The 13,208-nt window shown below is 33.3% G+C and overlaps 1 protein-coding gene and 2 non-coding genes across 3 annotated transcripts; 1 reads left to right on the forward strand and 2 right to left on the reverse strand.

Annotated features, from left to right (window-relative positions):
- Window positions 1-868: 868 nt before the first annotated feature.
- On the reverse strand, window positions 869-2,549 carry F31D4.8 (MATH domain-containing protein). Its single transcript, NM_075631.8, has 4 exons — window positions 2,451-2,549; window positions 2,264-2,395; window positions 1,412-1,593; window positions 869-1,208 (listed from the first exon to the last, which is right to left on the reverse strand). Exons 1-4 carry the CDS (start codon window positions 2,538-2,540, stop codon window positions 1,070-1,072), a joined length of 543 nt encoding a protein of 180 aa, NP_508032.1. The 5' UTR covers window positions 2,541-2,549; the 3' UTR covers window positions 869-1,069.
- A 4,916-nt stretch (window positions 2,550-7,465) lies between these two features.
- On the forward strand, window positions 7,466-7,522 carry F31D4.10. The gene has a single exon (NR_070303.1). It is a non-coding gene; the product is annotated as an Unclassified non-coding RNA F31D4.10 (non-coding RNA).
- Window positions 7,466-7,522, reverse strand: F31D4.11. The gene has a single exon (NR_070304.1). It is a non-coding gene; the product is annotated as an Unclassified non-coding RNA F31D4.11 (non-coding RNA).
- Window positions 7,523-13,208: the final 5,686 nt, after the last annotated feature.

Raw genomic sequence — 13,208 nt, forward strand, 5'->3', positions numbered from 1 at the left:
GAAAAATGTTTTCCCACCATTAAAATCAGGGGTGGGCGGCAGACGATTTTTTCCGGCAAATGAGCAAATTGGCAAATTGCCGAAATTGAAAATTTCCGTCAAATCGGCAAATTGCTGGTATTGAAAATTTCCGTCTAATCCGCAAATAGGCAAATTGTCGGAATTGAAAATTTCTAGCAAATCGGCAAACCAGCAAATTTCCGTAATTGAAAATTTCCGGCAAATCGACAAACCGGTAAATTGCCGATTTGCCGAATTTGCAGGAAGAACGGCAAGTGCCGAAAATGTTCGACAAATTAATTTGCAAATTGTGGGTTTGCACATTTTGTTTTGAAAATTTCAGAATTCCAATTTTAATCGGCAAAATTGTACGTATCTTATGAATGCCTTATGAAAAAAAAATTTCAAAAGGCACTGCTTCAGTGTTTTTGTATAATAAAAAATTCATATTAACATTTCCGGCAAAGCTGATATCCGGCAAGCCGGCGAATGGCCGGAATTGAAAACTTTCTGCTAATATAAGTTTTCTGTGTTCTGAAAAATAATTATCGAGAAATTTTGTCTAAAATTGACAATTCTTTATGATAAGTTTAATGACAAATTCTATAATATGTATTTTTAATCAATGTTGATAAAACTCACTCACTTGTTGTTCAAAATATATTATAAAACAAAGAACCTATTTATCATTACATTATTATCATCACGCCATTGAGAATATTCTGACAGCGCGCTCATTTTCTTGTATTTTGTTCTTTTTAAACTTTTCTGCGGCGCCAAATACGGGAATCGTAGACAAACCTGCAAAAGTTGTTATCAGTTTTTATTCCGGATTAAAAGAAAGTACAAAATTCATTGAATACAGTTATTTGTAAACCAACATTTATTATGAACAAAATGATTTTCAGATTTTAAAATTAAACGAATTATACCCGGCAATATCCCGAGCAGCTTTTAAAGCATGCAGTAAAACAGGACTTTAACATACTAGAAATGAAACAATTAAAACTATGTTTGGAATGGTTTAGTGGTTGCGGATGAGAATACGAAAAATGTATTTTCTCAATTTTTAATGACGCATTGTATGGCAGTGGCTTATGTGAAGAAACTCCTGTCGTGTGAGACAAATTTCCAAGTCATCAAAAACATTGAAGAAGAGAATTCCAACTCCATCCAAGTTACGGGAAACATTTGAGTGTGCGATCTCACTGAAATTAAAAACAATTCATTTAGATAATTTACGTCAAGGCTAAAAATAACAGTTTCACATTCGAATTTCTAAAAATAGATGTTAAATTTGTTCTGTTCAAATAGAAGGAACTACTGATAACCAGTTCTTTATCACACTCCACCAGTAACTCAATTTCTTGACAACTAACACATAGCATTCAACAAATAGTAAATTCTTTACCTTCCATTTTCCATAGTACAAACGATGAACTTCCATTTTCCATGCCCACATCCGGTTTGGAGTGGAGTAAAAATTTCCGTAGTAGACGAAGATGACAAATGGATTAATCCTTGTTCACCAGTTGGAACTTCAACTCGAACGTAGAACGCACGCCTTGCAGAGGAAGAGCAGTTGATTTCAATCTGAAAATATGAACAATAACCTTGGATTTATTTTCTCGCTAAAATTTCCGGAATTTTGAACCTCCAGAAAAAAAAACTAATTTTGACATTTTTTTAAAGAAGTTTCATAACGAAATTCTTTTATCTAAGCATTTTTAGGCATATTCGTTTAAAATACCCACAACCGTTAGTCAGTCCTTCTTAAAAAACCCTTTTCTGTTCAAAAATAGCATTAATTCACACAACGAATTTAAAGCTAACAATAAAAAGAAGAACGCTTGTTTCCTCCTAGTCATTGTTAAAAGAATACATTATTAAAGGGGGAGTAGATTTTGTGGGTATTTTTCTTAAACAGACTAAAACTGTCCCAAAACCACTTAATTTCATAATGAGACTTCACAAAAAATTTCCATAATGGAGGGCCAAAATTTCGAAAAAAAGAGCCAAATTTTGCTAAAATCAGAAATTTTGCCCACTTCTCCTTTCCGAGGAATTTTAACGTTTCTGATATTATCCCTTTCATCCATATTTTGGTAATTTATCTAGCGTAAACTTGATTGAGATAATTTTCAGGCCGATGGGAATTTACGCGAGATAAATTACCAAAATATGTATTAAAGGGTGATAATATCATGAAAGTTGAATTCCAGTGGCTAATTAATATGTTCAGAAATCTCAGGAATACGCTTACATTTGTTGCATCAGCGTGACAAATTTCATTCTGAAGATTAGTGGAAAAATCTTGTGAGAGATTCGATGAGTTGCGGCGAAGAGATCCTTTTAAACCAGCAATTGATGATTTTTGTTGAACATCCGATTCTCTCTAAAAACACAACAAATTACAGATTGTTTTCCAATTTAAAACAAAGTTTTCTTACGTTTCCGTTATACTCGCGTTGGCAAGAAGACGAGGTTGCGAAAAATCCGGTTCCAAAGCTAGTTGAACTTGGTTTAGAAACAACAAACATTGTGTTCAGCTGAAAAAAAAACAATACGTTTCTCACAGGAAATACACAATCAAAAATAAAGAATTTCAAGGTAACAATCCCTGTATCAACAAAAATGCACCAAGCGACAGAGAGAAAGTCAACGGAGAATGAACCTTCTAGATGTCAGCAGTACCGCCCCTTCAACATAGACTCCGCCTCTATTGCCACCACTTTTTACGCTAACAGTCTATATCTCTTCGCTCTATGAAACTCTTATTAGAAGTGAGAAAAAACATTGAAATAAAAGGAAATGATAAAGTGAAGCAAAGGAATGAGACAAGTAACAAATATTTAATCGTTCTCTGTTTGATTTTATTAGGAATTTCACCACAAGTAGTCAGACTTTCTGTAAATTTTTGTGACTTTTTTTTTTGGTAATTTTTTGTTTTTTTAGTTTATAAATAAACAATATTTTTAAGAAACAATCGTAATTTGCGTTTTATATGGTTAAACGGTAGGACGGGGAAGGAACGGGCTGCGAACTGCCATAGCTGCAAGACCACGCAGGCGCCGCTTCAAACCACGCAGGCAACGCGCCGAAACCACACAGAAGCTGACAGTCTTGAGCGTGGCTTGTAGGCGTTGCCTGCGTGGATTGGAGCGGCACCTGCGCGGTTTGATTTATCTCAATAGAACCTAACGCATGGCATGATTTACAGATTTTTAAAATTTGAAATTATTTCCGTGGGTGTTGGAAATTTTGCATGAATGTATTTCCCAAAACATCAAAAATCAATAAAATTTATGCAAAAATAATAAATTTTATTCAAAATTTAAAAAAGAAGTTCAAAGTTTCCTTTTTGATTGTGGTAGAATGCAATGTAAAAAAAAACCACAGCAATTCTATAAGAACTATGTAATTTTCTTGTTTCTTCTTGTACACAAAAATTTCCAAAATACACTCATAATGGATATAAAAACTATAAGTTATTTACTGCGGTACGTTTTCAGAACATGCCTCTCTTAAAGAATCAAGATTAAAAAAAAAGGAATACGTCATTTTCTGGAGTTTGCAACAAAATGTAAACGGAAAAGCTGGTTACAGACATAAATCAATATTGACAATAATGACGAAAAAAGTATGCATCTCGAAATAGACTAAACCATGATTGGTTAAAAATAGTGATTAAATAAAGTTAACAGTGAGCCAAAAAAGGCTCGTTTGCTTTCAAGACAAGCTATACATTCTTGGTTTACAAAAAGGTAGATGATATATTTTTAAATATTGAATACACCTATTTTCTCTTATTTCCGCTATTCCAATTTAATTTAACGAAGAGTTTGTATAAAATATAGTGGGCTAAGAAACTTTGAACGTTACAGTATTGGCACGCGTGCAAATCTTCAATTTTTCTTGTTTTATCGTCCCTCTGTTTTTTATCTTTAATATTCGCAAAGTGATTTCCGACATTCCAGAGTTGATCGAATGGGGGAAATACTTTTTTGTTGATATATCTGAATGATTCGATTTGCGCTTCTACAATCATTTGAAAGAATTTCTAGTTTCATGCTTCAAAGTCCACGTGAAACGACAGAACCACGTGCGTTTAAATGAGGAAGGTTGCACCGAAAACATTTAATCGAGGATTGAAGGGAACAAAGTCTATACTACGACAGGAAGAAAAACTGACTGTTATGCAGTTGGAAATGAAATAACTGGAATTTTTGCATAATACCTCTGAAGTATGGCATTTGGTGTAAAATGACCACAATATTTAATAGTTAACTTAAACAAAAAATGCATTAGTTCCCATATGTGGATTTAAAAAGAGATTTGGATTAATAGCGAAAATTAGTAGGCTTATCCGAACTTGTCAAATATAGTTCCAGGTGATTAATATTTTGATCTGATGATTCCTCTGATGATTTGAAATGCTCACATACACTCAAAATAATAAAACTGCGTGGCGTGTACTGCAGAAAACCTAATATTTAGGCCCCGCCTTTTAATCGTCCACTCACGGGGAAAACGCAAAAAGCGGTACCCCAGGCAATATCAGCCGCCGACATCATTCGAGGTCCGCGCACCACACTATTTTTCTCACTGTTGGCGTGGCGAGCTGTCCCCCCCTCCCCTATTTTTGTCTTTTCCCCGTGAGTGGACGATTAAAAGGCGGGGCCTAAATATTAGGTTTTCTGCAGTGCACGCCACGCAGTTTTATTATTTTGAGTGTATAAACTTTTATAAAAAATAGGCAAAGTATGTTCCCATGCATAAATGAGACCGGTGTCCCCCGGTACTTGGTGCCCGGTGCTGGGTTTAGAGCTCCCCACACCCTGGCACCACACTGTACCACCCTTCTTCTCCTCAATTCTGCACACTATTGTCTCATTCCGAGCGTGAATCAAAGGGAGGCCGAGGCGATAGGAACAGCTGTGTGGTACGACCTAATAGAGGGCGCCTCGCTCTTTATGCTTATGGGTGTCGAGAGAGGGGATACCAGAGAAGGCACTGCCAACCACTTCGTCATGATTACCATTAACATATACCACAAATGTTCTTTTTGAAGTAGTAAGGGGGAAAATAAAGATATGATGTATAATACATTATTCTAAATCAAAAAATGATAATAATAATGATCGTTTACTTATCGGTAAGTTGGTAGAGGCAAGCCTGCACAGCCTAATTGTCAATACGTTTTCTTCGAATAAATAAAAAAATTCCATCAAATTGCTCATTGTTTATGAAATTATTTTAACGTTATTCGAAAATCAAAGTTTTTAAATGAAATAGTAGTCCGTGATCACTTTTTGACCAGTGAATCTGATCAATCTTTTTTTGTTGTTAAAATGCACATGTAGTGCAATATTGTGCCGTATTTACTCATGTCCAAACACAAATAAAGACACCATTTGAGTTGCTGAACACTTTGTCTGACACGAATAGCTCATTCAGTTGTTTGCACCCGACAGGTTTGGTTTCACATGATTTACACATGAGATACAGACGTTGCATACCATGTGCATTTTGATTGATGGAAAAACTGCCTGGGTCTTGCGGAATGGTTTGTATGTTAAGAAAAATTCATACTTTTTTTCAATAATATACCGTATTTTGTTTTTCAATGACAGAACCTACAACTAGTTCCTCGAATCTAGTTAATGACTCAACATGGAACACTTTAAAAACAATATATCACAAAATTGAAATCGTTTATATTAAGAACACATTTAAATAGTGTTATTCAATAAAATGAGCTTGAGCTTGAAAACAGATTTTGTAGTCCGCGCCAGCAGAACAATTTTCGACTATCTCACAGGTTCGAGGTTCATTTGCGGCCTTCTTCAAAGACACAATAGAATTATTTTTTTCCATAACTGCATATTTATAATAACAAAATTTGTTTAAGAAAATTTTTTATACGTTGTGGCCTTGAAAAAGATTTGCATAGAAAAACACTGCTTGGTGTATTTTCAAAACGTGTAATTATAAAAAAATAAAACGAGTTTCCAAGAAGTTTGGTTCAACTTCAAACGACGTGTTTGCACAAACTCTTGTACATATGTACATCTACCCAGACAACGTATTTCCAACAAAGAATCTCAAAAAGCTTTTGACTCAAGTTAAACAATATATCTAAAGCTTTGTTGCCCACTTCCATTAACTCATTCACTTCGTTTCCTTCCTTGTCCATGAAATTCTCGAAGCTTTTTGCTTGTTTTTAGCTTCCACTCGGCTCCACTTAATCGACTTGAATTCTCATTTAATTGTGAATAGAGAGTATTTCCTTTTCACTAAAATAATTGAATCAGTAGTTGACTTGGATGCGTTTTTACTTGTTATCTGAAAACTTACTTGTGTCATTTGTGTCATTTTTACTGATATTTGTCTAACTTTGACATAAAATGTGCACTAAATGAAATATTGCTGTTTCGAAAGGATAAGTCGCCAAGTATCCCTATGAAATTTTAAAAGTGTAGGAGTTCATTGAACCGAAATTATACTCTTGTGAAATTTTTCAAGCACTGTTTTTTCACTTTTGAGTTTCGTTTGAGTTTTGAGTTTCACACAGGTGAAAAATATTATCTGAAACTTTTTGAAAAGGAAGTTTTTGAAAAAAAAAATACTGAAAAAAAAACTCTAATTGTTTCCAGGTCAACGAAAACCTAAAATCAAAAATAAACGCCCTAGAGTTGATTTTGATTGAAAAAATATCCTGACAAGTTTTTAGAGACGTTTTTCAAGTCCACAGTGCTTCTATTTCTTGCAAAAATTAAAAAAAAAGACGTTCCAAAATTTAATTTGTTTTCACGTAGGAGGCAACAACTTTGAAACTTTCTTCGTTTGCTTATGTTATGTTTCAACTTTTTTTCAGCTTTGATTCAGTTTGTTTATAATTTCTTTGGAAATAAGAAAATTGACTGCCATTCCTGCAAATTTATAAAAAAAATCTGAACTACCTTTTCTCTATCTAAGAAAAACAACGATGACTAATTGATAAAATGACAATTTCGACCTAGATATCTGAAAATTTTCTAATATTTTTTTTTATTAATCTTCAAAAATACACTAATCAAATTGATATCTACAATTCTAATGTAACTTTAAACCCTCTTGTCTTGCTTTCAAGAAAAACATATTTCTTAAATAATGCACCTAAAAATGTAGCTTCAATTTCACCACAAATGAGCGATCAGGTAAATTAAATCTATTCTCATAAGAATGTGAATTTGATAAAATACAACTTATATTTCCTGTCAGTAAAAATAATAACTGTTCTGACTGGTTGGTTATCCAGGTTGTCGACTAATCTGTGAAATATTTGTGTGAATGGTATAAAAGTGTTTAGAAGAAAAAATAGAGTAGTGTCTCATCTCTCGGTTCTCTCTACAAATCCTAATCAAATTGGTGGGGGACCCACATACTCTCCAGCCACCCCATCTCTTCGTTTTCCACCGAGTGATCACACACACACACACACACACACACACACACACACACACACACACACGCACACATTCGATTATCGTCCACGTCTTCTTCGTTTTCTTTTGCTCTTTCTACTTTTGGCCGTTTTCGTAGACATCTTCTCCAAGTTTTTCAACGTTTTTTCCCCAAAAAACTCTCGTTCTCTCTTTGTTGGTTTTTCTCGAACTGCTCCTAAAAATATTTACATGTTTTGACCATCAACGGAATATATAAACTGTTTCGTATAGTGAAGTAAACTTGTCCATTCGTTTTACCAACATGCCATTCTCTACAGAGTAATCGTATGAAGGTAATAATAACACGTTCCACTCAAAAAATCTGTTAGTTATTCAGAGTTTCGATGCAATTTCCAAAGAAATTTGGTGAACTAATGTACGTAAACGTATACTTTACGCACATATAATGAAATTTTATGATTGTATGGTTAAAAAAGGTACAATAAATCTGAAAGTTTATTCTATACTTGTTGTTTTTGTAAGTTGAAAATTTCGTTGTTTATTTTTGTGCTATCGTATTTTTTTGATAACACTCATTTTTTGTCACTCATAATTTTGGAAGTCGACGAAAAAAATGTTTTTCTACATTTTTATTTTTTAATTTTGTTTTAATTATTCGTATCAGAACATTGTAGGGTACGGAACGAGAGTGCCAATGCCCCGTAAAATTACAAAAATGGGACAGCGGGACGTCCCGTTTTCGTGAAGAAATTGAAAACCAGGACAAATTCAAGTAAAATTGCAAAAAAAAAACTGCATGCTAGTCACCAATCTGCGTGAACTTAACTCTTGATACAAAACTCAAAAACAGAAATTTAAAAGGTGAAGCAAAATCATGAGGGAAATTGTCCCGTTCCCGTGAAAAAAAAACAACTTTGACCTTAAATTAAAACTTTGACCTTAAAAACAAATCAAAACTTTGACCTTAAATTATGGAAAATCTAAAATTTTTTGGAGTGTTTTATTATGATATTCGGTTGTTTTGGATAATTAAAAGTGTATTTAGACAAAATCCCCATTGACGCTAATCCACCTTTAGTTATATATACATTTTTATTTTTTAAATATATAATATCATTCCAACTAGCTGATTTCATCCAACAATTACCATTAATTATAATAAACCATGACCAATTTTCAAGAATCCAATACAAATTTTCCAATTTTGAATGCGTGTTGTCTGAATGTTGTTGTTTTTCGGATTAACATTTTCTCTCCATCTCCTTATGTTTCTTCATCTTTTTCCAACTTGCATTCAAAACACTTTGCTCATCTGAGAGTTGTGTGACAAGAAGAGCATCATGAGAAGTGCGAAAACTTGTCACTCAGCGTATACTAAAAAAAAAGACGAGAAGCATGTTTGTTTTGCGAGACTGGAAGAGAACAAGACAATTCCAAAGCTGTCGCTTTCATATGGTGTTCACAAAATGAAGGTTTTTGTGATACGCACTTTTCTCAGAAAATTTCTTTTGATAAATAAAATAAAATGCTATCTGAAGGTGAAGTATGGTTCATAGGAAATTAAAAACTGTGCTAAAACCACCAAATATCATAGTAAAATTTCGAAACGTTGTACATACATACACTAAATTGTTTCAATAAATCTCAAAGTGCTAAATCTTCTGTGCAGTTACACTTTTTCCTGAGGTTTCGCATTAAAAAAAACTAGATGTTTCCAGATCATTCTAGAAGTTTCCAAAATTTTCTAGAAGCCCCGCCAAAGATTATTTTCTCAGAAACTATAAATTTCCCGCCAAAATTTTTTTCTCAGAAAATTTGAATTTCCCGCCTGTTTTTTTTAAGAAAATTTGAATTTCCCGGCACATTTTTTTTCAAAAAATTTGAATTTCCCGCCAATATTTTTGGGTCTCATCACGATGGGTCTCGCCACGATGGGTCTCACCACAATGTTATATCTTGAAATTTACCGCACTCGGCAAATTTGACAAATCGCTTTTAAAAAAATTGCCGAACTCGGAAATTTTGGCGAATTCGCTGTTGTCGGTAAACCAGAAAATCACTGTTCAGAACCACCCAATTTTTTGCAAAGTATAGCTCACATTCTCAAAGCTTTAAACCTCCTCATCTATTTACTTTCATTTCTCAAATCAATGCACAAAAAGTTCCGCTTTTTGTGCAAACTGGGGTCTTCGTCCGAAAAGAGGAGCACATACACCCTTTTCAATTCTCTCCAGAGAATTGACCCTTCTTTTGAAGAAGAAGAAGGAGCATCTCCTCTCAAACTAACACATCTAAACCACAGATATCCGCATATTGAGAGCTTTAGAATAGTCACCTCTGTAGACTTATAAATTCAATTTTTATATTTTAATTGTTTTTTTAACCCATTGCGTGTTTATTATTTTTCACTTATATTAATTTTATATTAATTATGAATAGAAAATGTTGAACTCACTGATATTCATTAGAATTATGTTTTAAGAAAGCAGGTACTATTCAAAAATTTTTAAAAGCTTTTGTGAACTGATGGCATTTGTAATAGATTTTTTTTTAATGTACAAACATTGATTAAAGGTGCCGTAGTCTAATTTTTATTGCTTTATCAGACTCCAAATTGTCTGAAAACATCGAATTTCATAATGAAACTTCTTGAACACTTTTCAAAAAAAGTTACGGCCGCTCAAAAAATGACCTGAATTTAGGTAAAATTTGACCAACTTTTCAATGTCGTAGCGGCTGAAAACTAATTTTTCTTGAAATCACCATCTAATTTTGGGTATACCAGTTAATTATCTTGCGTTTTCAACTCGATTTAAACATTTTAAAGTTGATGGACGAAGATATTTAAAAAATTTTTTGCCAAAACATTGGCAAGTTGGTCAAATATCTTGCGACATTGGATAGTTGGTTAAATTTCAAATTTTAACTAAATGTAGGTGACTTTCCGAGCTGCCATAACTCTTTTTGAGAAGTTTTCAAGAAGTTTCACTATGGAATTCGGTATTTTCAGACAATTCTGAGTCTAATAAAGCAATAAAAATATTCGACTACACCACCTTTAGATAAATACATTATTCCAAATTTTTCGAAGACGTTAATTGTAAAGCATCTATACCAAAACAAAATTCTGAAAAATTTATATTGATATTTGGTTTACTATGTACTAGCAGCATATACATGGTTCTCAACTATTGAAAAAAAAACATTTGGACATCAGTAATACATAGGATATACGTTGCGCCCAAGAAAACTTACAATGCTTTGGGCTTGGGCGCAAGGTAATTTCTATACTACTGATATTACCTTTAATGTTCTATAATACGATTCAGCAACTGGACAAATAGCACTTTCAAAGTTATATAGAATGAAGTTCCCAGAGCAAAGGCTTCAACTGGAATATTCAGATTGTAATGCTCTTCCAAACATATGTTCGTATGTGTTCTGAGGAACCCATCATCATCATCATCGGTTTCTCTCACTCATCGTCTTTTTTCCTTCCGATTATTTACTTTTCCCTTCCTCACCCTTCTCTTTCTCTTCTAAATTGTATTCCACAACAGCTTTTCCCTTTTTTTCGTCTTCTTCTTTCAAAAGAAGGACCAGTTTCCTCTTTTTTCATTCTCTCAAAAACAACTGTGTGTGAAGTCCGTCTACTACTAGTCATAGAAGATGTATCGTAAATCCATTAATAATTTGAAAAAAAGTTCTGGGCGTTCTTAAATTTGATAATGATCAAAAGATTCTGAATTAATAGGGTGAAAACAACTAATGCACTACTTGACTTCAAAATCAGATTGCTTGCATACCGTCGCAGATATAGGGAAAGATTTTGCACTAAGAGGGGGAAATTTACAAAATACAAGATATGATGAAGAAAAAAGTGCATTTTTTTAAACCTCTTCTTCTTCTTTTCGTGTCGTTTAGTTTTGGCTTCTAATTTCCGGAGATCGCGTTTCTTTCATTATTTTTCCTCACTCGTGTCACATCTTTAATTTCATTTTTTTAAGTCAACGCAAGTTTACTGAATTTCGAGAATTTAAAAAAATTCGAAAAGCAATGTTGTTTTGTTTATTTTTGAATCCACATTTTCATGAAGTTGTTTAAAACACCAGACAATTGTACACCAGACAATTGAATCCCTTTTTCAAATACTTATTTGATTGACAAATTTTAACAGTCAGCAATTTTGGATTTCTGCGATTTTGTAAATTCTAATTTGCAATCACAAGTGACAAGTTTTCAAATTTCACTACACTTTACTGAATGCAGGGAATTGACTGAAACAAGTAGTATACACCAGGGGTGCGCGTCAAATTTGCCGATTTTGCCGTTTGCCGAGCTCAGCAACTTTCGAAATTTACTGAACACATTAAAAATTTGACCATACAATTTTGCCCAAAACTATTCATTTTGACCTTTAAAAATTAGTAAAATGCCAAAAAATTGAGTTATTTTTAGAACTTATTCAGAAACCAAATGTGTGTTAAGAATTCAGTAGTTTTGGTGCTCCTAAAAACACATAAAAATATAAAGTTATATAATTTTTTGTTCTCTAGAAAGTTGTGAATAAAATCTGTGTGGTTCAACTATATTTGAAAAATTCATTAGAATTTCATAGGCGCGAGAAGAAGGCATCATAATTAGAGACCACCCTGTACTTCAAGGCGTTCAAATTTACTATGGGACAATTTTTTGTTGTCATATTCAAGATCATCTAGGCTTGGCATATCAAAATGTTTTTCTGTAAGTTGTTCTGTTTGTTTCACTAAAAATCACTTGCACAAACCGCACTTGCCTTTTCCTTCATTTTGCCTCAAACTCCGAAGATGCACCAGTTTTAATTACCCATTCAAATTGACTTGTAGTTTGAAGTTTTTTTGCTATCATTTATTGCAAGGGAAGGGTAGCTCTGTTTTTAAAGGAGCATAATAAACATGCCAAATGCGAAATTTCCGATAAAATTGATAAAGTTCGATAAAATTCGATAACCGATAAAGATTTTTTTAATACAGCGAGATTTTTAATTCTAAATAAGAAGAATAACAATTTCAAAACAACAATTTCCACTAAAATACAAACTTTACAAAACCATTTTCTGAAATTGTTTAATATCTGATTTGAAAAGTCGGAAATATAATACTTTTTTTTCAAAAGTTGCATTTGGTTCAAGGGTGAGCCGAAAAAGCCTAACAAGAGATTTACCAGGGCTACTGGATGCGTTGATATCTCTTATAGTCTAAATTCAAGCCGTTCCGGGACTAGCGGCATGGCCGATTTAAGCGACCTCTTGGGTGACAGTGCTAGACCACTACCACTTAACCATCCGTGCTTCCTTTTCTAAAATCACCTCACCAGAACAATATAAATCTCTCATAAATATATTTTATTTTCTGATTTATTTGTAGCGAGGAAAAAGCTCATGGCACTATTCGTTAATCTTTCCGGTGCTCGGTGTCTCATTTTTGGGTAATTTACGGAATAACAATTTTTTAATCAATTTAAAAAGCGTTGAGTTTGGCAAAAAATAAATGACTACGATTCAGGAATGATACACAAAGAAATTGAGATTTGATGAAAGTTGAATGTAAACTTTAAAAACGGATTTCTTGATTTTTCCCTCCTTTTCCCTACTCCTCATCTTTTCTCCCTTTTTTCTTTTTATTCTCTCATGATTTTTGTGTGTTTTCCGTTTTTTGCAAACATGCATATTATAGTACTGTTCCTTTTCACGTCCCCAAGAGAGCGTAATAAATTAAATCA

The sequence above is a fragment of the Caenorhabditis elegans genome, chromosome V, assembly GCF_000002985.6.
Source record: "Caenorhabditis elegans chromosome V".
Lineage (NCBI taxonomy): Eukaryota > Metazoa > Nematoda > Chromadorea > Rhabditida > Rhabditidae > Caenorhabditis > Caenorhabditis elegans.

Excerpts from the sequence above, each read along its gene's own strand:
- F31D4.8 (NM_075631.8), bottom strand. The coding sequence starts at position 2,540 with ATGTTTGTTGTTTCTAAACCAAGTTCAACTAGCTTTGGAACCGGATTT. Across the intron at positions 1,594-2,263 it reads GTCACGCTGATGCAACAAAT|ATTGAAATCAACTGCTCTTC; the intron begins GTAAGCGTATTC and ends TCATATTTTCAG. Across the intron at positions 1,209-1,411 it reads TGTACTATGGAAAATGGAAG|TGAGATCGCACACTCAAATG; the intron begins GTAAAGAATTTA and ends TTTTAATTTCAG.